This window comes from Oncorhynchus clarkii, chromosome 18 (genome assembly GCF_045791955.1).
Source record: "Oncorhynchus clarkii lewisi isolate Uvic-CL-2024 chromosome 18, UVic_Ocla_1.0, whole genome shotgun sequence".
Lineage (NCBI taxonomy): Eukaryota > Metazoa > Chordata > Actinopteri > Salmoniformes > Salmonidae > Oncorhynchus > Oncorhynchus clarkii.
The window spans coordinates 52,302,806-52,327,011 of record NC_092164.1 but is presented as its reverse complement, the minus strand read 5'-3'; the positions used below and the strand labels follow the sequence as shown (position 1 = coordinate 52,327,011).

The following is a 24,206-nucleotide window of genomic DNA, read 5'->3' as shown; positions in this document are numbered from 1 at the left end:
CATGTTTTATGTTTTGTGTGGACCCCAGGAAGAGTATCTTCTGTAATGTTCTATATTAAAGTCATGTTTTATGTTTTGTGTTGAACCCCAGGAAGAGTAGCTTCTGTAATGTTCTATATTAAATGTCATGTTTTGTGTTTTGTGTTGAACCCCAGGAAGAGTAGCTTCTGTAATGTTCTATATTAAAGTCATGTTTTATGTTTTGTGTGAACCCCAGGAAGAGTAGCTTCTGTAACGTTCTATATTAAATGTCATGTTTTGTGTGGACCCCAGGAAGAGTAGCTTCTGCAACAGCTAATGGGTATCCTAATAAAATACCAGAAATATACTGCACAAATCATGTAAATTAAAAACCTGAAATGTTATTACTTACAAAATATTTTTCTTGATTTAAAAAAAATTGTCAAACTCACACCTGTTGAAATACAAACACGGGTTTAGGAAAAGACAGACAGTCAGAATAAATACACCTTTATTTGACTCATTATAGACCTGATGATACAAATGCCACCACAGAACAATGAAATAACATACCAATCAGGTTACAGTTCTGAAATAACAGACCAATCAGATTACAGCAAGACAAAGGGACTGTACACTTTCCAGGTGCCCCCGGCCATCCCTCCCTCCTTGTATTAACTATTGGGTTATAAACCATTAGTGCTTCTCCTAACTGTACAAATAAAGCTCAACTACACCCCCTCCCCATCTATATCTACATCTAAAAGCAGTCACAGAGAGTTTGGCCCACTTCAGAGCCGGCCGGAAGCCATGTTGTTGCCTGCCTCAGTGGATGAACCTTCCATTCATCCATCCATAAGGACTTTGGTTATAGTTCTAATACTCGGTTTATGATTCTGTCAGTTATACTAGTGAACTTGGTTTATGATTCTGTCAGTTATACTAGTGAACTTGGTTTACGATTCTGTCAGTTATACTAGTGAACTTGGTTTACGATTCTGTCAGTTATACTAGTGAACTTGGTTTACGATTCTGTCAGTTATACTAGTGAACTTGGTTTACGATTCTGTCAGTTATACTAGTGAACTTGGTTTACGATTCTGTCAGTTATACTAGTGAACTTGGTTTATGATTCTGTCAGTTATACTAGTGAACTTGGTTTACGATTCTGTCAGTTATACTAGTGAACTTGGTTTACGATTCTGTCAGTTATACTAGTGAACTTGGTTTACGATTCTGTCAGTTATACTAGTGAACTTGGTTTACGATTCTGTCAGTTATACTAGTGAACTTGGTTTACGATTCTGTCAGTTATACTAGTGAACTTGGTTTACGATTCTGTCAGTTATACTAGTGAACTTGGTTTACGATTCTGTCAGTTATACTAGTGAACTTGGTTTACGATTCTGTCAGTTATACTAGTGAACTTGGTTTACGATTCTGTCAGTTATACTAGTGAACTTGGTTTACGATTCTGTCAGTTATACTAGTGAACTTGGTTTATGATTCTGTCAGTTATACTAGTGAACTTGGTTTATGATTCTGTCAGTTATACTAGTGAACTTGGTTTATGATTCTGTCAGTTATACTAGTGAACTTGGTTTATGATTCTGTCAGTTATACTAGTGAACTTGGTTTATGATTCTGTCAGTTATACTAGTGAACTTGGTTTATGATTCTGTCAATATGTCTGCCATAGAGTTATGCGACATCTCAGAAGATTGCTGCTTTTTGGTTGAAACGTCAAGGGCCAAACTCTCTCTTTACATGGCTCTGTCTAACATTCTCCATCCCTACCTGCGCATGCGCGCACACACACACACACACACACAATTCCTACAGTATCTCAGTCAACTATATACATAAATCCTTCAATATATCCTACAGTATCAAGATCACCCTAAATACCTCATCTGGTGAAAGGGGAATATATATTTTTTCTCCCTGTCGTCCTCTTTCTTTCCCTCCCCATTCCCATCGCTCTCTCCCCCCTGCTCCCTCTCTCCCCCTGCTCCCTCTCTCCATCTATCCCCATACCTGTCCATCTCTCTCCCCCTCCTGCTCCCACTCTCCCTCCATCTCTCTCTTCTTCCTCCTCCTTCCTTCTCCATCCCCATACCTCTCCATCTCCGTCCTGAAGAAGGTCTTCATATCTAATCTGTTCTGGCCTGTTGGGGTGAGGTCTGGTCTCCATGTATGGTCTGGGGAATGAGGTAGGGCTGACGTGTCTTCATGTCTGGTATGTGGTGGTCTCACTGGGGGGTGAGGAGGGGAGGTCAGGAGACGTGAGAATGGGAGGAGGGTGAGGTCTGGTCTCTTCATGTATGGCCTGGGGGTGTGAGGAGGGGGTAAGGTAGGGGAGGTGGGTTTTTCATGTGGTCTGGTCTGGGGTATGTCTGGGGGGGTGGAGGGTGAGGTTTGTTCTCTTCACGTATGGTCTGGGGGGGGTGAGGTAGGGGGGAGGAAGAGGGAGGTGGTCTGTTCATGTCTGTTCTTCGTTGTTCTCAGTACTGGGGTTAGGGTTGTTAGTGTTGCTGTTGTTGGTCTCATCATTCTCTCTGCAGCTGATCCTGTCCAACTCTGCCTGGACATCACTCAGACCCAGCTTAGAACCTGCAACACACACACACACAGCTACTCAGCTCTGTCTGGATTTATATTTTAAACCACAAGAGGGCGACACAGGGCACATACACCCCTTCTGCCTATATAATAACGTTGTGTGTGTGTGTGTGTGTCCTACCTGACTTGCGAACAGTCCCTGGTGTGCTGTTGCCCGGTGGCGATGCTCCGGCCTTCTTGGTCAGAAGACTGTTGAAGAAGTTAGCCAGCACCCCCTCACTGGTCTGACCTGCTACACACACAGGGAGGGTTGGAGAATGTCATAAAAGGTGCAACATTTGAGCAGGGTCTGTGGTAAAATACCTAATTGCTTTTCTGCTGTAGTGTGTGGCATTAGCTACACACATTCACATCATGTAGTACCTGATAGGGGCATGGCGTACCTGATTGGGGCATGGCGTACCTGATTGGGGCATGGCGTACCTGATTGGGGCATGGCGTCCCTGATTGGGGCATGGCGTACCTGATTGGGGCATGGCGTCCCTGATTGGGGCATGGCGTACCTGATTGGGGCATGGTGTTAGCAACGTTGGCTGCAGCTGAACGATTACTGGTCCTGGGAGAACCACTGGGACCTCTACTACTGCTGGACTCCTGTCACACACACAAGATCACATCAGTTTCCAGTATCTTAAAGAGAGAGAGAAAGAAATGAGGAAAAGAGAGAGAAGAGAGGACAAAGAGAGAGACAGACAGAAGAAAGAGAGATAGACTTACCCCTGGTCGTCCGGCAGATGCAGGAGGCTGTTTGGAGAGCAGCGACTGAAACCACAAAGACACACATTAGAGAGAGAGAGAGAGAGAGCAACACCCACACACGTCACCATGTGTCAAGTCTCACCTGCAGCTTGAGCAGAAACACCTGGTCATCTTCAGCCTGAATCTCCTTCTCATGAACAAACTGACATAGGAGAGGATGTCCACAACGAGAGACAGGGAGAGAGATTCCTATTAATTCATCTATCATTATAGTTTAGAATACAATGGAAAATGTGACGTTCACTAACAGTCTTTTTGGGAATTACAAGATAGAGGTGAGGGGTTAAAGGTCGTACCTTTCTGACAGGCGGTTTGACGATGACCTCCTCAAAGATGTCATCTAGTTTCAGCGTTTGGAAGTTCTCATGGAGGATAGATATCTTATTTTCATTATCCCACCCTGACGGACTGAAAGACAGGGTCACACACGCGCAAACTTAAAGAACACAGGGTTACACTCACACACACAAACACACTTACATGAAGACTGTGTCTTTCTCCACCAGTTGAGCAGGGTAGTGGAAGGGGAAACCGTAGAGTCTGTGAACCAGGTATTTATACAGAACATCCACATTCTTCATTTCCTTAACCGACGTATACAGCAGAGACGCCCCGTCTGACACAGCATTAAGGACAGTATCACTCACTACACGATCCAAGGCAGGCACAAAGAAATCAACCGCCATGTTGTCTCTACCTTTACACTGCATGCAGATGGAGTCGGGGTTAGTATGATGCTACGAAAAAGTGATCAGAGTTAAAGTGTGTGTGCGCGTGTTTAACTATACTTGTGGGGACCAGCTGGGACATTTTGTTAAACACCCAGGTCAAATGCTATTTCTGGGGGGGTTTAAGGTTAAGGTTAGAATTATTGTTAGAATTATGTTTAGGAGCTGGGTTAAGTTTTGGGTTCAAGGTTGGGTTTAAGGTTGTGGACAGATTTCCTCTTTGCATTCACATTGCTATGTCTAGAAAGGAACCAATAACTTTTTCCAACATTCCCTCAATGCGCTCTGTGTTTTTAAAAAGTGCAGGACAAACCATTCCATCAGAATGTGTTCTCGGAAGTTGGAAGTTTACACACACCTTAGCCAAATACATTTAAACCCAGTTCTTCACCATTACTGACATTTAATCCTAGTAAAAATTCCCTGTTTTATAGGTCAGTTAGGATCACCACTTTATTTTAAGAATGTGAAATGTCAGAATAATAGTAGAGATAATTATTTATTTCAGCATTCATTTCAATTTTTCACATTCCCAGTGGGTCAGAGGTTTACATACACTCAATTAGTATTTGGTAGCATTGCCTTTAAATTGTTTAACTTGGGGGAAACATTTCAGGTAGCCTTCCACAAGATTCCAACAAAAAGTTGGGTGAATTTTGGCCCATTCCTCCTGACAGAGCTGGTGTAACGGAGTCAGGTTTGTAGGCCTATACAATTTTATTTCTGAGGTCTTGGCTGATTTTATTAGATTTTCCCATGATGTCAAGCACAGAGTTTGAAGGTAGGCCTTGAAATACATCCATAGGTACACCTCCAATTGACTCAAATTATGTCAATAAGCCTATCAGAAGCTTCTAAAGCCATGACATAATTTTCTGGAATGGTCCAAGCTGTTTAAAGGCACAGTCAAATTAGTGTATGTAAACTTCTGACCCACTGGAATTGTGATAGAGTGAGTTAAGTGAAATAATCTGTCTGTAAACAATTGTTGGAAAATTACTTGTGTCATGCACAAAGTAGATGTCCTAACCGACTTGCCAAAACTATAGTTTGTTAACAAGAAATTTGTGGAGTGGTTGAAAAACAAGTTTTAATGACTCCAACCTGTGTACAGTAGGGCAAAAAAGTATTTAGTCAGCCACCAATTGTGCAAGTTCTCCCACTTAAAAAGATGAGAGAGGCCTGTAATTTTCATCATAGGTACACTTCAACTATGACAGACAAAATGAGAAAAAAAAATCCAGAAAATCACATTGTAGGATTTTTAATGAATTTATTTGCAAATTATGGTGGAAAATAAGTATTTGGTCACCTACAAACAAGCAAGATTTCTGGCTCTCACAGACCTGTAACTTCTTCTTTAAGAGGCTCCTCTGTCCTCCACTCGTTACCTGTATTAATGGCACCTGTTTGAACTTGTTATCAGTATAAAAGACACCTGTTCCCAACCTCAAACAGTCACACTCCAAACTCCACTATGGCCAAGACCAAAGAGCTGTCAAAGGACACCAGAAACAAAATTGTAGACCTGCACCAGGCTGGGAAGACTGAATCTGCAATAGGTAAGCAGCTTGGTTTAAAGAAATCAACTGTGGGAGCAATTATTAGGAAATGGAAGACATACAAGACCACTGATAATCTCCCTCAATCTGGGGCTCCACGCCAGAACCACACGGGGGGACCTAGTGAATGACCTGCAGAGAGCTGGGACCAAAGTAACAAAGCCTACCATTAGTATCACACTACGCCGCCAGGGACTCAAATCTTGCAGTGCCAGACGTGTCCCCCTGCTTAAGCCAGTACATGTCCAGGCCCGTCTGAAGTTTGCTAGAGAGCATTTGGATGATCCAGAAGATGATTGGGAGAATGTCATATGGTCAGATGAAACCAAAATAGAACTTTTTGGTAAAAACTCAACTTGTCGTGTTTGGAGGACAAAGAATGCTGAGTTGCATCCAAAGAACACCATACCTACTGTGAAGCATGGGGGTGGAAACATCATGCTTTGGGGCTGTTTCTCTGATCCGTGTAAAGGAAAGAATCAATGGGGCCATGTATCGTGAGATTTTGAGTGAAAACCTCCTTCCATCAGCAAGGGCATTGAAGATGAAACGTGTCTGGGTCTTTCAGCATGACAATGATCCCAAACACACCGCCCGGGCAACGAAGGAGTGGCTTCGTAAGAAGCATTTCAAGGTCCTGGAGTGGCCTAGCCAGTCTCCAGATCTCAACCCCATAGAAAATCTTTGGAGGGAGTTGAAAGTCCGTGTTGCCCAGCAACAGCCCCAAAACATCACTGCTCTAGAGGAGATCTGCATGGAGGAATGGGCCAAAATACCAGCAACAGTGTGTGAAAACCTTGTGAAGACTTACAGAAAACATTTGACCTCTGTCATTGCCAACAAAGGGTATATTACAAAGTATTGAGATAAACTTTTGTTATTGACCAAATACTTATTTTCTCTCATTTTGTCTGTCATAGTTGAAGTGTACCTATGATGAAAATCACAGGCCCCTCATCTTTTTAAGTGGGAGAACTTGCACAATTGGTGGCTGACTAAATACTTTTTTGCCCCACTGTATGTAAACTTACGACTTCAACTGTATACCTACTTACATTTTGGAAGCTCATAAAGTGCATTTAGTAAAGATATAAGCCGTAGGCCTCCCGAGTGACGTGGAACCAGTCCACGGAATTCAAGCGAACCGAACTCAGACCACCTCTCGAGATGGTCTCAGTTCGGTTTGCGGTTTGCACTCTTTTAAGGGGTCCGAGTTCCTTGGAGTGTTCATACTGCACAAAAAAATGAAGCGAACCGCACTAAGTTCACAGAAATAAGCTGAAAGGGACCAAGTGTGAAAACACCCTTAGAATTAGAGGTTAGGGAAAATAGGATTTTGAATGGGACTGAATCGTGTGTCTCCACAAGGTTAGTTGTGGGGACATACGTAAATAGTCTGGGTGGCCATTTGATTAATTGTTCAGCAGTCTTATGGCTTGGGGGTAGAAGCTGTTAAGGAGCCTTTTGGAACTAGACTTGTTGCTCCGGTACCGCTTGCCGTGCAGTAGCAGAGAGAAGAGTCGATGAATTGGGTGACTGGGGTCTTTGACAATTGTTTGGGCCTTCCTCTGACACCGCCTAGTCTAGAGGTATAGTTATACAGGACTGTGTGTGTGTGTAAAGGATACACTGTAGACAGAAGCGTCTGATGTATGACTGGATGAAGTCCAGGTGTTCGTCTTTGTAGTCATACTCCTTCTCCAACGTACTGATGGCATCGCACTGCAACACACACAGGTTAGAGGTCAGAGGTAATATATGTAGTCATGCTCCTTCTCCAGCCAACTGATGACATCACAGCGAAACAGATAGAATAGGGACAACTCCAGTGTGTGCGTGTTCGTACCTTAGTGCAGACCACCACCATGGGTAGTCCCAGGTTGTGTGTGAGTGTGTTTTCGCCGAGTGGCAGCAGAACGTTCTCCTCCTCCTCACTCCTCCTCTGAGGGGCGCTCTCCTCCCAGCCAGGATCCACATACTCCTGGAACTGTCTGGCCACTACAGACAGTCACAAAGCAGGGGTCTCATTTATCCACTGTGCGTAGGCACAAATCTGTGCGTAAACCATGCGTGGGATTATTTTCACGCAAAGTGTGAGATTTATCCATATGAACATTTACTTGATGCGCATGCACAGTGCCAAGTGGTGGAATAAGGAAACTGCTTGTCAAGAATAGAATGGGGAAAATATATATGGAAAATGTGTGAATTTGGGAGAGTAATAATAGATTTTAAAAAATGTAAAAAGCTGTCATTGTATCTCCATTGTGAAATAATGCAACATCGACATCATTTTGACCACATCAGTGCATTTGTTACAATAATAACCCCTATTCAGTCATTTGTTACAATAATAACCCCTATACAGTCATTTGTTACAATAATAACCCCTATAGTCATTTGTTACAATAATAACCCCTATACAGTCATTTGTTACAATAATATCCCCTATACAGTCATTTGTTACAATAATAACCCCTATACAGTCATTTGTTACAATAATAACCCCTATACAGTCATTTGTTACAATAATATCCCCTATACAGTCATTTGTTACAAGAATAACCCCTATACAGTCATTTGCTACAATAATAACCCCTATACAGTCATTTGTTACAATAATAACCCCTATACAGTCATTTGTTACAATAATAACCCCTATACAGTCAAATGTTAAATTAGAGATGCGTGTGAAAGTGAAAGCATTATGTAAATCCTATAAAAGACAGATAATGGGAAGTGGAATGAGAGATGGCTGATCTTACTCTGTTGGGCGATTTGGCACACGCTGCATTTTACAGAGAGCGCGTTTTTAGAGACAGGTGGGACTTCTTCTGCAGAAAGTACAGATTGGTTTTTGGAAAAGATATCTGATGAGCCAGTCGAATAGGATTTTTGTGAGGACTTAATAACTACTATAAAATAGCAAACACATGCCATTCAGGTGCACTTCCAAGTGCTATCCACCCTCGGGTATTTGGCAATGGGCACTTTTCAGCAGGAAAATGAATGGGTTCCCAAATACGAACGGACCAATAGACGACACCCACATCACTATGAAATCACCATCCCAAAATGATTTCAACTATGTGAAAAGAAAAGGCGTCCACTCTTAATGTGCAGGTGATGCTATGTGATGCTTAAAATATGCTGCTGAATGTGGTGGCCAGGTGGAATGCGCGACTCGTTCATTCTGCAGAACAGCAATGTTGGCCAAAAAGCATACTTGAGGGAGCTGTTGAGGTTGGTTGGCTTATTATTTGAAGTATATTTGCCATTGCTAAAGCAACTCAATTGTCCTAATGGTCCTCTCTTTGTTGCTATGTTTTCATTTTTACTGGTCAAGCCACAACTGAGCGAGCCAAATAAAACATTTTGGTTCATGTCATTTTTGTTGGCTTTTTTTGGTTGCGCAGTTTTATTTCACGGTAAGGCGTTGTATATTCTCCACGGGTTAAATGGATGACTTTCACCATATGGTTAATTACGGACGTTTTGAAATGAGAACAGCCAAGGTCGTGCAAAAGCACTGAGAACAATTGTTATTTATCAAATGGTTCTCTCCTACCGGTGTGTATATGACTCTTATAGGATTCTTTGATAAATCACACTTTTTCTATGTGTACGACCATTATCAATTCCATTCGTAAGCAGTATTTTAGAATAGTTTCTACACAATATTGATAAATGAGGCCGCTTCCAAACATTTAATGCAGATTAATTACCTGACACATAGAAATAAAAAAAGTCATGACCAGCTGATTTTTAAAATATGTTTTTATTTTACCTTTATTTAACTGGGCAAGTCAGTTAAGAACAAAATCTTATTTACAATTACGGCCTAGGAAAAGTGGGTTAACTGCCTTGTTCAGATTTGTTTTACCTTGTCAGCTCCGGGATTCGATCTAGCAACCTTTCGGTTACTGGCCCAACGCTCTAACCAGTAGGCTACCTGCTGCCCCAATGTGTCAATACAATTTCAGAAATGTCGACAGACAATTTGTTCGTTTGACATGGTGGGGTATTTTTGTGTCTGTAAAATGAATTATGCGGGAAATGGAGGTGGAAAGGCCTTTATGGGTAAATATTGATATAATAACTATCATATCAAAGTAAACGTGATGATATGGTGTGTGGTCCTCCCACTACGTCTCAGGAAACCATGCAGTTTATTAGGCTACAGATTAAATAAATTACGATGAACTTCACAGGGTGATGAGCTTAATGCTACTTTCCAAAAAATATCGATGGTCTTATTCTGGTGACACGATGATCGATGCTTAACTGCCTTTTGACAGAAATTTAAATCTCGCTTTTATCCATAATAATCTCTTCATGTAGACTAGTCTACCTGCACTGTTGGCTAGAGCACAGGTGTCAAGACCAGAGTGGGCACACTTGCTAAATAACGCAACAAAACCATTGGTAGAGTTGAAAATGCGATGGATGCGATTTTTATTCGGTACATGAAAACTTAAGTAAAAAAGTACCTTTAAAAATGTGCACTACATCATCACACTGCGATTAGCCGCAACATGTCAGTTTGGTAGAAACATGTCAGTTTGGTAGAAACATGTCAGTTTGGTAGAAACATGTCAGTTTGGTAGAAACATGTTGGTAGAAACATGTCAGTTTGGTAGAAACATGTCAGTTTGGTAGAAACATGTCAGGTTGGTAGAAACATGTCAGGTTGGTAGAAACATGTCAGTTTGGTAGAAACATGTCAGTTTGGTAGAAACATGTCAGTTTGGTAGAAACACACCACTGATGGGGAAATGTGAATATTTTCTTTATGCATATTTGCATAAAAATCTGTCGCCAATTGGATGGAAAGCGAGCTTTACACAGTCTTATTTTTGTGCAGTTGGTTAAAACCCTTTTCACAATGTCCAAATAGTCCTCTGCAGCACAGTTTCAGCAGCTTAGCTATCTAAAAGTCAGCTGAGCAAGCCAATAATATATCTGGTACCAGCCTGTTCAGGGTTAGGTCTAGGGCCTGTTTAGGGTCCTGTTTAGAGGTCAGAGGGTAAAACATGACGTGTGTTTGACTCACTTCTGTTCTCCAGCTCCCTCAGTGTTTCTGGGGGGACCCGGAGCTTGTCGATATGTTCCCTAGCGACAGCCGCCCACTTCTGAAGCGATTCCATGGCGACCCACGGCCGCGACAGGTCCACAGTAACCAATAGCAACGAGTCACCAAGCGCCTCTCGTTGCACAGCAACAGACTGCAGACCTTTATGGTACAGATCCCCATCTAACACCCAGGCATTACACCTGGTTTGGTCTACATACACACACACCACACACACACCACACCACATTATAGACAGACCTAGTAGGTAGTGCCGAGAAATTAACCAACATTTCGAGGGTGGACGCTGTTTCTCTAGAGAGAAATCAAACCATTCACAAAAAAAAGTCAAGTCAAGTCAAGAACTACAGTATATGGGATGCTGGGCTAAAGGGTGTTGTAGTTTTCATTAAGCAAATATTCAACCTTGTTCAGCGCAGAAATGTTGTAATTAACTACAATGACCATAAATTGAATGTTGATCATTTTTGGTTTTGTAATGTCAATTAAAAAGCTCCAAAATCATTTGAATATGTTTATTTCTTAATACATTTTCTGATTCAAAATAATTATAAACCGAAAGCAACCTATCTGACCTCGAAAAGGACTAATCACTCAGCACTACTAGTGGTTAAAAGGCAATGATGGTGTAAAAGGTCAAATGAAAGCTGTGATTGGTTACCGTCAATGTCGTCGTCATGGACACTAAAGTAGAGGTATTCCAGGCCACGCCCCTTCAGGAAGTCCTCCACACCCTGTAGTTTAGCAACCAGGGTGGTCTTCCCCGAACCCACCTCCCCTACACACACACCGAAAGACAGTCAGACAGGTATTTAACACCTAACAATGATACATTACAATATTATACTATTAGGCCTACCAGTAAATACTGCAGAGTAGGCAGCATTCCTCACGCCATACTGATTAGCCTCTGTAGCAGAGGATTACCCTTGGGGTTGTTACTGCTAGGCGAATGTGGCTGACTGGACTCAGACAAGGATTGCTAGACACACACACATTCTACACAATGCCATATAAAAGCAACATAAAGCCTGACTGATAGCTGGTATCATATTGGTCCATCATTGTAATAGGAGAAGACAGGGTGGGGGAGAGAGGTTCATCACAGCTAGCACACGCACAGAGAGACAGACAGACAGATACCCACCCATGACCAGCACATTTTTCCCGGACGGTAGTTTAGATCTGGAGTGAGTCGATACTTCGCTCAGAATAGCAGACCTGCGGATAGATGGATAGAGCAGACCGTTCACTAGCTAACTTAGCTAGCTGACTGTCTACATGTACATCTTATAGAATCATTCCACTGACTAGCTAGTTAACTAGCTTATCATCACCAGCAGCATTAGCCAATGCTAGCTATCGCTGGCTAGTCAATCTAAAAGCCGATGCAGAAATGCTAGCTCACCAAATAAACCACACAATCATCAGACAGCATCATCATTCATTCGTAAACCTAGCCAATCTCTATTGCTAGCATCAATGGGCTAACCGCTGCTAGCTAGCTGTGTTAGACGGGCTGTCACTCGGAGTCTGAACAATAACAGTCGCTCTCCATCGAAAAGCTCCTCCTGGATCTAAACAGGCAGGTGTCAGTTGTTCCCACCATAAATCCTGTCCATCTTCGTCTTCAGTGTTTGGTTGTTCGGCTGTGCTGTTTAGTCCACTGTTGTTGGAGGATAATAATGTACTCCTCCCTGACGCCGCCATCTTCACTGCTGCCAACCAACAAAGACCCGGATGTAACGCACAGTACTGGGCGTGGTCGTCCAGAAGAATAACACAATAAACAAACAAAATCTGCCTAATTAATTAAACAACGAATTAAATAAACAGATCCATGCTAACTACAGATAAGATCCAGAGTGAAGGACTTCACTTGAATTTTTTGATTGGTGTATATTAAGTGACTTTCTCATGCGTTTATATTGTGTTTTGTTAAATGTATTTCAGTTTACATACTTTTCAACATTTCATAGAGTTCCTGTAACCACATTGCTCTTTATTGCCAAAATAATTAGCTTATTATATTATCAGATAGAAATATAGGTACTCATTCTGTAACCATCAATTGCTCTCTGGGGCCCGTTTTATGGAATGTTTCATCCAGGTCAAAATTATCCTGTGTGTTGTTTTATAGTTGTATATAATCCTGGACTAAAAATCTATTTCAGTGGAGATTCACTATTGAGTATGCTTTTTAGTGCAGGGTTTACTCTGTATCCGGGAAACTGACCCTTAGTGTCCTGTGTATTCATTTGATGTCATATAATCATTGTTGTAAAAACATATGATGTGGTATCACATATATTTAGTTCAGATTTGTCTTGCGTGCAAAGTTGCATCCAAAAAAGGTAGGACCAAATCTGATGGGGATAACATATGATAATCTAACACAACACAGCAGGATTATTCTGATCTGGATTACATGTTGAATGGATGGGCCAGCTCATCACACAGTAAAGTGCAGTCACTTCTATCCACCACTGGGTCACGCCGTTGTACCGTCACAGTCCTGTACCCCCTGCCTGCTGCTCCCCGTGGCTCTACCGATACTAACTAACTACCGTTAACCGGCACTGTGCGACCCTCCACATCATAATTCACTGGGAGGAGACAGAGGGAGGGAGAAAGACAGAAGTAGAGACAGATAAAGAGACAGAGAGAGAGAGAGAGATGTTCTCTTCATTCATACCGTGAGGACCCTGATGTACTGTATCCCCTGTCTGCGCATGGCTTGAGGTGCAAGGCTCAGTACCTACTGCTTAGCTGACGTACGGAGAGAGGGAAAGAAAGAGAGAGAGAGAGAGAGAAGCGGGATGGGTGCAGAGTGTGTGAGGACGGCGAAGTCACTGTGATTCCGCCCAGCAGTGAAGTTTCCTTCATCTCACTGCTCTGCCCGTCTCTACCTGGTACCTGAGGTGAGTTACTGGCTGGAACACTAATAAGGTATGGATGGGCACTGGGCTGAGTGAGTGTGTGTGTGTGTGTGTGTGTGTGTGTGGACACCCCCGTGTGCATGTTATAACTTGACAAAGGCTTTGGATGTTTGTTTTTTACATGCCACACACCCTGCTCAATAACATAAGAGTTATGGTTTGCAGTGTTATGTTATGGGATTGTAGGTTCAGTGTGTATGTATGTTCGTGTGGGCGTGCGTGCGTGCCACAGGTGACAGAGAGAGAGAGAGAGTGATGTGGTAGCTTTCTACGCCTGTGGAGGGATTACTCAGCATGGACCTTCCTGCCCTAATGATTCATTATTCATTATTATTAATGTCCTTAATGTCATCACTCACACACGAACGCGCACACACACACACACACACACACACACACACACACACACTGGAATTGTCCCCATGTTACTGAGTCCATCTAAAGGTCAAGGGTCAAGGGTAGTGGATCTCTGAGCAGTGATTGGTTCTGTTGCTGCCTTGTAAAGTTGTGATTGGACGGAGAGATACTCAGATATAGAATTAATTATCTGTCCATTTGTTATTCCCTACTCTGATTATCTCAGCTAAAAATAATCACCCCAGCATCCACACACACTGAGCGCATGAAATATAGAGGAGGAAGAGGACGAGAGAGGATGGAGAGATAGTGAGAGAGAGGGGGGACGGGAGAGAGACGGAGAGAGCATACCTTGGAACAGAACTGGGTCATATTGAGTTTGCTACCAAACTGCAGGCAGTGGCATAAAAAAAGAGAGAAAGAGATGGAGTGAGAGAACACATACTGTATAATAGTGCAGATTGAAGTTGATGGAGGATTAATCTAGACCACGTGTCAAATTAATTCCACGGAGGGCCGAGTGTCTGCCTGTTTTCGCACATCCCTTGTACTTGATTGATGAATTAAGGTCACTGATTAGTAAGGAACTCCCCTCACCTGGTTGTCTAGGTATTATTTGATATGAAAAAACAAAAACCAGTTGACACTAAGCCCTCCATGGAATGAGTTTGACATCCTTGATCTAAACTATAGAATATTAAATGTAGAGGGTATAATAGAATGTTGACTAAACTACACTAGAATGTAGAATAGAATGCAGAATAGAATGTAGAATGGTCCAAAAACTGAAACATAGCACAGTGTGTGTGCTTGTTTGTGTGAGTTCTGACCTTGAACATAAGAGCATCTTCTGTTGTAACAGAGGGGTTTGTTTAGGATTGTGTGTTCTCCCTAAAGTGTGTGTGTAATGTGTTTTCTCACTTAAGTGTGTGTTTCTGTATGTGTGTGTGTGTGTGTGTGTGTGTGTGTGTGTGTGTGTGTGTGTGTGTGTGTGTGTGTGTGTCTGCAGGTCCTGTGTGTGTCCAGCATGAGTAACATCTATGAGTCTGCAGAGGCGACCCTCGGCCTGTGCAACTCTTCCTGTCTGACCAAGGTAGCTCATTAACACTTGATTGATTGATTGATTGATTGATTAACAAAGTGATTCATTGACAAATTGATCAATCAAATAATGTATTTATTGATGACAGGTTGAGCTGAGAGTGGCTTGTCGAGGGATCTCAGACCGAGATGCCCTTTCTAAACCAGACCCCTGTGTTGTACTCAAGATGCAGTCACACGGGCAGTGGTTCGAGGTACTCTCTCCCTCCATCTTGCTTTCTTTCACTCCCTCTCTGCCCTGTTTCTCTCCCTCTCTGTCTCTCTGTGCCTGACTCGATAAGAAAATAAAAGCTGACTTTGTATTTTGCCACAGTACACACACACACACACACACACACACACACACACTCTTGTTCTCTCTCTCTCTCTCTCTCTCTCTCTCTCTCTCTCTCTCTCGCACACACTCTTGTTCTCTCACTTTCTCTCTTTCTCTCTCTCTCTCTCTCACACACTCTCGTTCTCTCACTTTCTCTCGTTCTCTTGCTCTCTTTCTCTCTCTCGTTCGCTCTCTCTCTCTCTCTCGTTCGCTCTCTTTCTCTCTCTCTCTCTCTCTCGTTCGCTCTCTCTCTCTTTCTCTCTCGTTCAACCCGCAGCCACAGAAGTAGTTTCTTTCCTCTGAGAGTTTAAAGCTTCTTAGTAAAGACCAGAAGACCAGAACCAAATTCTTTGAGTGGTTTATCAGGAGAATGCAGTTAGATGTCTCTAAATCCTAAACAATATGCTCCCCTTATGTGGCTGGAAGAAACAAAGGAGAGGTCTTTTTTGGTTTAGTTGCAATTTGTTCACTATTATTAACAATTCAAGAGTTTTGCTGAACAGGCTGACAAAGAGAATTCATAGCTCCAGGCTTTTAGTCTTCTTACTAACTGTTAGGCCTTACTGGTGGAATTATCTCCAGAGGTTCTCCCGGTGGGGACCTGAAACTATTGCTGTCCACTGCCATGTAGTGCTGAGCCTGAGAATGATGTCGCTGTCCGCTTCAATGGTGCTGAATTGTAAACATTACCGCTTGTTTGTTTACAATAATCACCATTGGATATTGTACTTGTGTGACAACTTGAAAGTGTGTTTGTGTGTATGCGTGTGTGCGTGCATGCCTGCGTGTGTGTGTGCCTTTGTGTGTGTGTGTGCGTGAGTGTGTGTGTGTGTACTTGCGTGTGGGCGTGTGGGCGTGTGTGTGTGTGTGTGCAGGTGGACCGGACAGAGGTGATCCGTAGCAGTATCAATCCAGTGTTTTCCAAGGTGTTTCTGGTTGACTTCTACTTTGAGGAGGTTCAGCGTCTTCGCTATGAGCTACATGACATCAGCTCCGCTCACAATGGACTCAGAGACACAGACTTCCTCGGAGCTATGGAGTGCACGTTGGGACAAGTGAGTGAATGTGAGGATAGGTGAGTGCACGTGAGGACAAGTGAATGCACGTGAGGACATGTGAATACACGTGAGGACAGGTAAATGCCCGTGAGGACAGGTAAATACACGTGAGGACAGGTAAATGCCCGTGAGGACAGGTAAATACACGTGAGGACAGGTAAATGCCCGTGAGGAATAGGTAAATACACGTGAGGACAGGTAAATACACGTGAGGACTGGTGAATACACGTGAGGACAGGTAAATACACGTGAGGACAGGTGAATACACATAAAGACAGGTAAATGCCCGTGAGGACAGGTAAATGCCCGTGAGGACCGGTAAATACACGTGAGGACAGGTGGATACACGTGAGGACAGGTAAATACACGTGAGGACAGGTAAATGACCGTGATGACATGTGAATACACGTGAGGACAGGTAAATACACGTAAAGACAGGTAAATGCCCGTGAGGACAGGTAAATGCCCGTGATGACATGTGAATACATGTGAGGACAGGTAAATACACGTGAGGACAGGTAAATGACCGTGATGACATGTGAATACACGTGAGGACAGGTAAATACACGTAAAGACAGGTAAATGCCCGTGAGGACAGGTAAATGCCCGTGAGGACCGGTAAATACACGTGAGGACAGGTGGATACACGTGAGGACAGGTAAATACACGTGAGGACAGGTAAATGCCCGTGAGGACAGGTAAATGACCGTGATGACATGTGAATACATGTGAGGACAGGTAAATACACGTGAGGACAGGTGTGCGCATGTGAGGACAGAAGGAAAGATTAGTGCGGAATCTGCTATAACCGTTTTCTACCTGTCTGTATGTCTGTCTGTCTTTCTGTGTGTGTGTGTGTGTGTGTGTGTGTGTGTGTGTGTGTGTGTGTGTGTGTGTGTGTGTGTGTGTGTGTGTGTGTGTGTGTGTGTGTGTGTGTGTGTGTGTGTGTGTGTGTGTGTGTTGCAGATCGTGTCCCAGAGGAAACTGTCCAAAGCGTTACTTAAACAGGGAAACACTACCAGCAAGTCCTCCATCACAGTACGAAGCTCTCACGCACACACACACACACACGCGCAAGTGCACACGCACACAAACAGACGATACAAGCTCAGATGATGATGATGGTATTTCCGCTCTAGGTAACATCAGAGGAGTTATCGGGTAATGATGACTACGTAGAACTCTCCTTCAGCGCTCGCAAACTAGACGACAAGGTGACTATGTGTGTGTGTCCGTGTGTGTGTGTGTGTGTGTGTGTGTGTGTGTATGTGTGTACATACAAAATGCAGTGGGTTTAATAATTAGTACATGTCTTCAGAGATGAAAGAGTATAATACTGAGGGAAAAGCGGAAGGAAAGGGGAAGGAATGGGGAAGGTGGAGGAGGGGATGAGAAGAGAAAGAAGAGGAGAAAAGTAGGAGGAGAGAAGGTGAAGAGGAGGAGAGGAGGGAGAGAATGAGGAGATAAGGTAGAGAAGAGGAGAAGATAAGGTGGAGAAGAGGGGGAGAAGAGGAGGAGAGAAGGTGGAGACGAGGAGGAGAGGAGGGGGAGAAGAGGAGGAGAGAAGGTGGAAAAGAGGAGAGGAGGTGGAGAAGAGGAGGAGAGAAGGTGGAGAAGAGGAGGAGAGAAGGTGGAGAAGATGAGGAGAGAAGGTGGAGGAGAGGTGGAGAAGAGGAGAGAAGGTGGAGAAGAGGAGAAGGGGAGGTGGAGCAGAAAAGGAGAGGAGGGGGAGAAGAGAAGAGAAGGAGAGGAGGGGAAGAAGAGGAGATGAGAAGGTGGAGAAGAGGAGAGGAGGTGGAGAAGAGGAGGAGAGGAGGTGGAGAAGAGGAGGAGAGAAGGTGGAAAAGAGGAGAGGAGGTGGAGAAGAGGAGGAGAGAAGGTGGAGAAGAGGAGGAGAGAAGGTGGAGAAGATGAGGAGAGAAGGTGGAGGAGAGGTGGAGAAGAGGAGAGAAGGTGGAGAAGAGGAGAAGGGGAGGTGGAGCAGAAAAGGAGAGGAGGGGGAGAAGAGAAGAGAAGGAGAGGAGGGGAAGAAGAGGAGATGAGAAGGTGGAGAAGAGGAGAGGAGGTGGAGAAGAGGAGGAGAGAAGGTGGAGAAGATGAGGAGAGAAGGTGGAGGAGAGGTGGAGAAGAGGAGAGAAGGTGGAGAAGAGGAGAAGGGGAGGTGGAGCAGAAAAGGAGAGGAGGGGGAGAAGAGAAGAGAAGGAGAGGAGGGGAAGAAGAGGAGATGAGAAGGTGGAGAAGAGGAGAGGAAGTGGAGAAGAGGAGGAGAGGAGGTGGAGAAGAGGAGGAGAGGAGGGGGAGAAGAGGAAGAGAGGAGGGGGAGAAGAGGAGGAGAGAAGGTAAAGAAGAGGAGGAGAGGAGGTGGAGAAGAGGAGGAGAGGAGGGGAGAAGAGGAGGAGAGGAGGGGGAGAAGAGGAGGAGAGGAGGGGGAGAAGAGGAGGAGAGAAGGTGGAGGAGAGGTGGAGAAGAGGAGAAGAGGTGGAGAAGAGGAGAAGTGGAGTGGGAGAAGAGGAAGAGAGATGGAGAAGAGGAGGAGAGGGAGAAGAGGAGGAGAGGTGGAGAAGAGGAGAGAAGGTGGATAAGAGGAGAGGAGGTGGCGAAGAGGAGAGAAGGTGGAGAAGAGGAGGAGAGGAGGGGGAGAAGAGGAGGAGAAAATGAAGAGTGATTATTCCTTAGCTTATTATTCCTTAGCTTCCTTAAAGACAATTATGCATGCATGACTGTAATTCGCTTTGGATAAAAATGTCTGCTAAATGGCATATACATTTAAATTAAATTAAATATATAAATTAGCGGAATAGACTGATCATCAAACAATAAGCTGATCATCAAACAAAATGTCTTTGTTTTTCTGTAGGATTTCTTCAGTAAATCAGATCCGTTTTTGGAAATCTTCAGAATAAATGATGATGGCAGCGGATCACTAGTTCACAGAACTGAGGTAAGTCACACACACACACACACACACACACGGTAGGAGCGCAGATTATGATAATGACGGGTGTGTGTGTGTTGTCAGACGGTGATGAACGACCTCAGCCCGGTGTGGAAGTCATTCAAGGTCTCTCTCAACACACTATGTAGCGGAGACCATGACCGCCAACTAAAGGTAAGATCACAACTATAACCTAACCATAATGTCTTCTAACCTAACCATAATCAAACCAAATAGGTATTTTGGTGAACCACATGCATGTGATGATTATAAGTAATCTTGCCTACGACTTGAAGATTGGTGTTACCTCCAAAAAATAATGCCCAAGCTAGCTCAGCAGCGTGTGTGTGTGTGTGTGTGTGTGTGTGTGTGTGTGTGTGTGTGGTGGGACTCTGATTCTAAACGTTATTGTCTTCATGAATAAACATGAGGTCATTAATTATTCACTACCCTCTTAACTCCACGTGGCTCTTGTCAGCCCTGTTAGTGGAGAACACAAACACACACACAGTTACCTGTTTATAGACTCTCTGAGTAGAACAGAGGGACTGAGTTAGGTCAGATCTGAATCAGTGATCAGTTAGCACAAACAGAAGAAAATTCTTTAAAACAGAAGAGATACTACAAATATGATGACACATTTTGTTTCTCTGTTTGGAAATGTTTTAATGTTGCTACGGTGTGCCCCACTGAACACGACTTAGCTTCCAACCATCGCTGTCTAATGACTATTCCCAACCACAGCAAGCACGCGCTCTCTCTCTCTCTCTCTCTCTCTCTCTCTCCCTCTCTCTCTCTCTCTCTCTCTCTCTCTCTCTCTCTCTCTCTCTCTCTCTCTCTCTCTCTCTCTCTCTCTCTCTCTCTCTCTCTCTCTCTCTCTCTCTCTCTCTCTCCAGATTAATATTTCACGGCCCCCCACCGAAACCAGCCATCAATCATTCAGCATGGCATTTCCGTGTGTGTTTTTCAGTGCACAGTGTATGATTGGGACTCCAATGGGAAGCACGACTTCATTGGAGAGTTCCAGACCACCTATAAGGAGATACGCACAGACCTGGAAGGGAGACAGGTACACCCTAACCCAAACCTTACTCTAACCCAACCCTAAAACCTAACCCTTACCCAAACCTTACTATAACCCAACCCTAAAACCTGACCCTAACCCAAACCTTACTCTAACCCAACCCTAAAACCTAACCCTTACCCAAACCTTACTATAACCCAACCCTAAAACCTGACCCTAACCCAAACCTTACTCTAACCCAACCCTAAAACCTGACCCTAACCCAAACCTTACTCTAACCCAACCCTAAAACCTAACCCTAATCCAAACCTTACTCTAACCCAACCCTAAAACCTAACCCTAACCTAACCCTAACCCAACCCTAAAACCTAACCCAGCCCTAAAACCTAACCCAATCCTAAAACATAACCCAACCCTGATCCAATCCTAAAACCTAACCCAACCCTAAAACCTAACCCAACCCGAACCCAATCCTAAAACCTAACCCAACCCTAAAACCTAACCCAACCCAACCCTAATCTAATCCTAAAACCTAACCCAACCCTAAAACCTAACCCCAACCCTAAAACCTAACCCAACCCTAAAACCTAACCCAACCCAACCCTAATCTAATCCTAAAACCTAACCCAACCCTAAAACCTAACCCAACCCTAAAACCTAACCCCAACCCTAAAACCTAACCCATCCCTAACCCAATCCTAAAACCTAACCCAATCCTAAAACCTAACCCAACCCTAAAACCTAACCCAACCCTAAAACCTAACCCAACCCTAAAACCCAACCCAACCCTAACCCAATCCTAAAACCTAACCTAACCCAACCCTAAAACCTAACCCAAACCTAACCCATCCCTAAAACCTAACCCAACCCTAACCCTAACCTAACCTAACCCAACCCTAACTTTAACCCTAAACCTAACCCAACCTTAACCCAACCTAAACTTAACCTGATCCTTAATGAGAAAATGTTATGGCTAAAAATTTATGATTTACTTTAATATGTCCAAAAAAAAGAATACTTGCATTTGCATGTGGGTGTGTGTGTACGTGTAGATGCAATGGGACTGTATAAACCCTAAGTACCAGGTGAAGAAGAAAAACTACAGAAACTCTGGTGTCGTCGTCCTCAACCACTGTAAGGTAACACTCCTCCTTCCTATCACTCTCTCTTCATCCATATGGTTTAGAATCCTATTGAAATAGCATTGAAACACTTATAAAGCTGTTATGAATGCCCTTGTACAGTAAGCAAATTGTTACTCTGCTATTTAATAGCGGTATACTCGTGTTATTTCTACATGCACTTTATAGATGTATTCACACACATACACATGCACACACACTCATGCTCACACTCACACTCGCACACACACACACACACACACACACACACACACACACACACACACACACACACACACACACACACACACACACACACACACACACACACACACACACAAACACACACACACACAAACTAACACAAACACACACACACACACAAACTAACACAAACACACACACACACACAAACTAACACAAACTAATACACACACACTCAGGGAGAGGCTTCCTTTAACTGTGTTCTTTCTAATGGCAGATCATCAAGATGTATTCTTTCCTGGATTACATCATGGGAGGCTGTCAGATCCAGTTCACAGTAAGTGTGTGTATGATGGTTATCTGGGGTGTGTGTGTGTTTATGATGGTTATCTGGGGGGGGTGTGTGTGTGTGTGTGTGTGTGTGTGTGTGTGTGTGTGTGTGTGTGTGTGTGTGTGTATGATGGTTATCTGGGGTGTGTGTGTGTGTGTATGATGGTTATCTGGTGTGTGTGTGTGTGTATGATGGTTATCTGTGTGTGTGTGTGTGTGTGTGTGTGTGTGTGTGTGTGTGTGTGTGTGTGTGTGTGTGTGTGTGTGTGTGTGTGTGTGTGTGTGTGTGTGTGTGTGTGTGTGTGTGTGTGTGTGTGAGTGTGTGTGTGTGTATGATGGTTATCTGGGGTGTGTGTGTGTGTGTGGCCATGTAGGTGTGTGTGTGGTTGTGTGTGCATGATGGTTATCTGGGGTGTGTGTGTGTGTGTGCATGATGGTTATCTGGTGTGTGTGCGTGTGGTTGTGCGTCCATGATGGTAACCATCATGCACACACACTAGCTGGGATCTTTTAATGTTGACTGTACTATACTGACTCTGTTTTACAAATCTTTAATTGAGAGTAGTTTAACTTTTTGTATTGTTTGTTGGATTGGCAATGCCACTGTCATCCAGAGAAATATGCTGAGAAGGATTATCACCACAGCAAGCAAGGTACTTGGAGTCAAACAGACAGGCCTGGATGAGATCTTTAAGGTCAGGGCCCTCCCCAAGGTACTTGGAGTCAAACAGACAGGCCTGGATGAGATCTTTAAGGTCAGGGCCCTCTGCAAGGTACTAGGAGTCAAACAGACAGGCCTGGATGAGATCTTTAAGGTCAGGGCCCTCTGCAATGTACTAGGAGTCAAACAGACAGGCCTGGATGAGCTCTTTAAGGTCAGGGCCCTCCCCAAGGCTCACAAAATCATTTTAGACCCAAGCCACCTCCTGTACCCGGACTTTGAGCTACTCCCCTCTGGGCGCAGGTATACGGCACCCCTTGGCAGGAAAAACAGAACTAGACAATCATTTGTGCCAGGTGTGAGATCCCTCCTAAATAGCTGGGGCTAATGTTCCTGTCAACTCAGTAAGGCTAGCAGGCTAATGTTCCTATCAACTCAGTAAGGCTAGCAGGCTAATGTTCCTATCAACTCAGTAAGGCTAGCAGGCTAATGTTCCTATCAACTCAGTAAGGCTAGCAGGCTAATGTTCCTGTCGACCCAGTGAGGCTAGCAGGCTAATGTTCCTATCAACTCAGTAAGGCTAGCAGGCTAATGTTCCTATCAACTCAGTAAGGCTAGCAGGCTAATGTTCCTGTCGACCCAGTGAGGCTAGCAGGCTAATGTTCCTATCAACTCAGTAAGGCTAGCAGGCTAATGTTCCTGTCGACCCAGTGAGGCCAGCAGGCTAATGTTCCTGTCGACCCAGTGAGGCTAGCAGGCTAATGTTCCTGTCGACCCAGTGAGGCTAGCAGGCTAATGTTCCTGTCGACCCAGTGAGGCCAGCAGGCTAATGTTCCTGTCGACCCAGTGAGGCTAGCAGGCTAATGTTCCTGTCGACCCAGTGAGGCCAGCAGGCTAATGTTCCTGTCGACCCAGTGAGGCCAGCAGGCTAATGTTCCTGTCGACCCAGTGAGGCTAGCAGGCTAATGTTCCTGTCGACCCAGTGAGGCTAGCAGGCTAATGTTCCTGTCGACCCAGTGAGGCCAGCAGGCTAATGTTCCTGTCGACCCAGTGAGGCTAGCAGGCTAATGTTCCTGTCGACCCAGTGAGGCTAGCAGGCTAATGTTCCTGTCGACCCAGTGAGGCCAGCAGGCTAATGTTCCTGTCGACCCAGTGAGGCTAGCAGGCTAATGTTCCTGTCGACCCAGTGAGGCTAGCAGGCTAATGTTCCTGTCGACCCAGTGAGGCCAGCAGGCTAATGTTCCTGTCGACCCAGTGAGGCTAGCAGGCTAATGTTCCTGTCGACCCAGTGAGGCTAGCAGGCTAATGTTCCTGTCGACCCAGTGAGGCTAGCAGGCTAATGTTCCTGTCGACCCAGTGAGGCTAGCAGGCTAATGTTCCTGTCGACCCAGTGAGGCCAGCAGGCTAATGTTCCTGTCGACCTAGTGAGGCTAGCA

The 24,206-nt window shown here is 44.2% G+C and overlaps 2 protein-coding genes across 3 annotated transcripts in view; one reads left to right on the top strand and one right to left on the bottom strand.

Moving 5' to 3' along the window:
* Positions 1–450: 450 nt before the first annotated feature.
* LOC139373683 (dynein, cytoplasmic 1, light intermediate chain 1) lies at positions 451–12,469 on the bottom strand. 2 transcript variants are annotated; one of them, XM_071114524.1, is made up of 13 exons: positions 12,331–12,469; positions 11,872–11,945; positions 11,386–11,502; positions 10,686–10,916; positions 7,479–7,630; positions 7,261–7,354; positions 3,823–3,958; positions 3,639–3,750; positions 3,425–3,484; positions 3,301–3,345; positions 3,087–3,177; positions 2,705–2,815; positions 451–2,574 (listed from the first exon to the last, which is right to left on the bottom strand). In XM_071114524.1, the coding sequence occupies exons 1-13, from the start codon at positions 12,432–12,434 to the stop codon at positions 2,444–2,446; spliced, it is 1,458 nt and encodes a 485-aa protein (XP_070970625.1). In that variant the 5' UTR covers positions 12,435–12,469; the 3' UTR covers positions 451–2,443. The 2 variants fall into 2 exon arrangements, with proteins under 2 accessions (XP_070970625.1, XP_070970626.1); XM_071114525.1 differs by having other exon boundaries at positions 2,705–2,812; positions 12,331–12,448.
* Positions 12,470–13,559: 1,090 nt separating this feature from the next.
* LOC139373682 (copine IVb) overlaps positions 13,560–24,206 on the top strand; it is a 15,314-nt gene continuing 4,667 nt past the window's right edge. Inside the window, exons 1-11 of the mRNA XM_071114523.1 lie at positions 13,560–13,645; positions 15,030–15,113; positions 15,211–15,315; positions 16,313–16,492; positions 17,462–17,533; positions 17,635–17,709; positions 19,353–19,436; positions 19,515–19,604; positions 20,401–20,499; positions 21,507–21,593; positions 22,057–22,116. Coding sequence (XP_070970624.1) covers positions 15,048–15,113; positions 15,211–15,315; positions 16,313–16,492; positions 17,462–17,533; positions 17,635–17,709; positions 19,353–19,436; positions 19,515–19,604; positions 20,401–20,499; positions 21,507–21,593; positions 22,057–22,116 — 918 coding nt within the window. The 5' untranslated portion in view covers positions 13,560–13,645; positions 15,030–15,047. The remainder of the gene's footprint in view (positions 13,646–15,029; positions 15,114–15,210; positions 15,316–16,312; positions 16,493–17,461; positions 17,534–17,634; positions 17,710–19,352; positions 19,437–19,514; positions 19,605–20,400; positions 20,500–21,506; positions 21,594–22,056; positions 22,117–24,206) is intronic.

Bases quoted from the DNA above. Each gene is read 5' to 3' on its own strand.
- LOC139373683 (XM_071114524.1), bottom strand. From the start codon at position 12,434: ATGGCGGCGTCAGGGAGGAGTACATTATTATCCTCCAACAACAGTGGA. The intron at 3,751-3,822 runs GTAAGTGTGTTT...CCTGTCTTTCAG, and splicing joins GAGAAAGACACAGTCTTCAT to TCCGTCAGGGTGGGATAATG. The intron at 3,178-3,300 runs GTAAGTCTATCT...TGTGTGTGACAG, and splicing joins CATCTGCCGGACGACCAGGG to GAGTCCAGCAGTAGTAGAGG.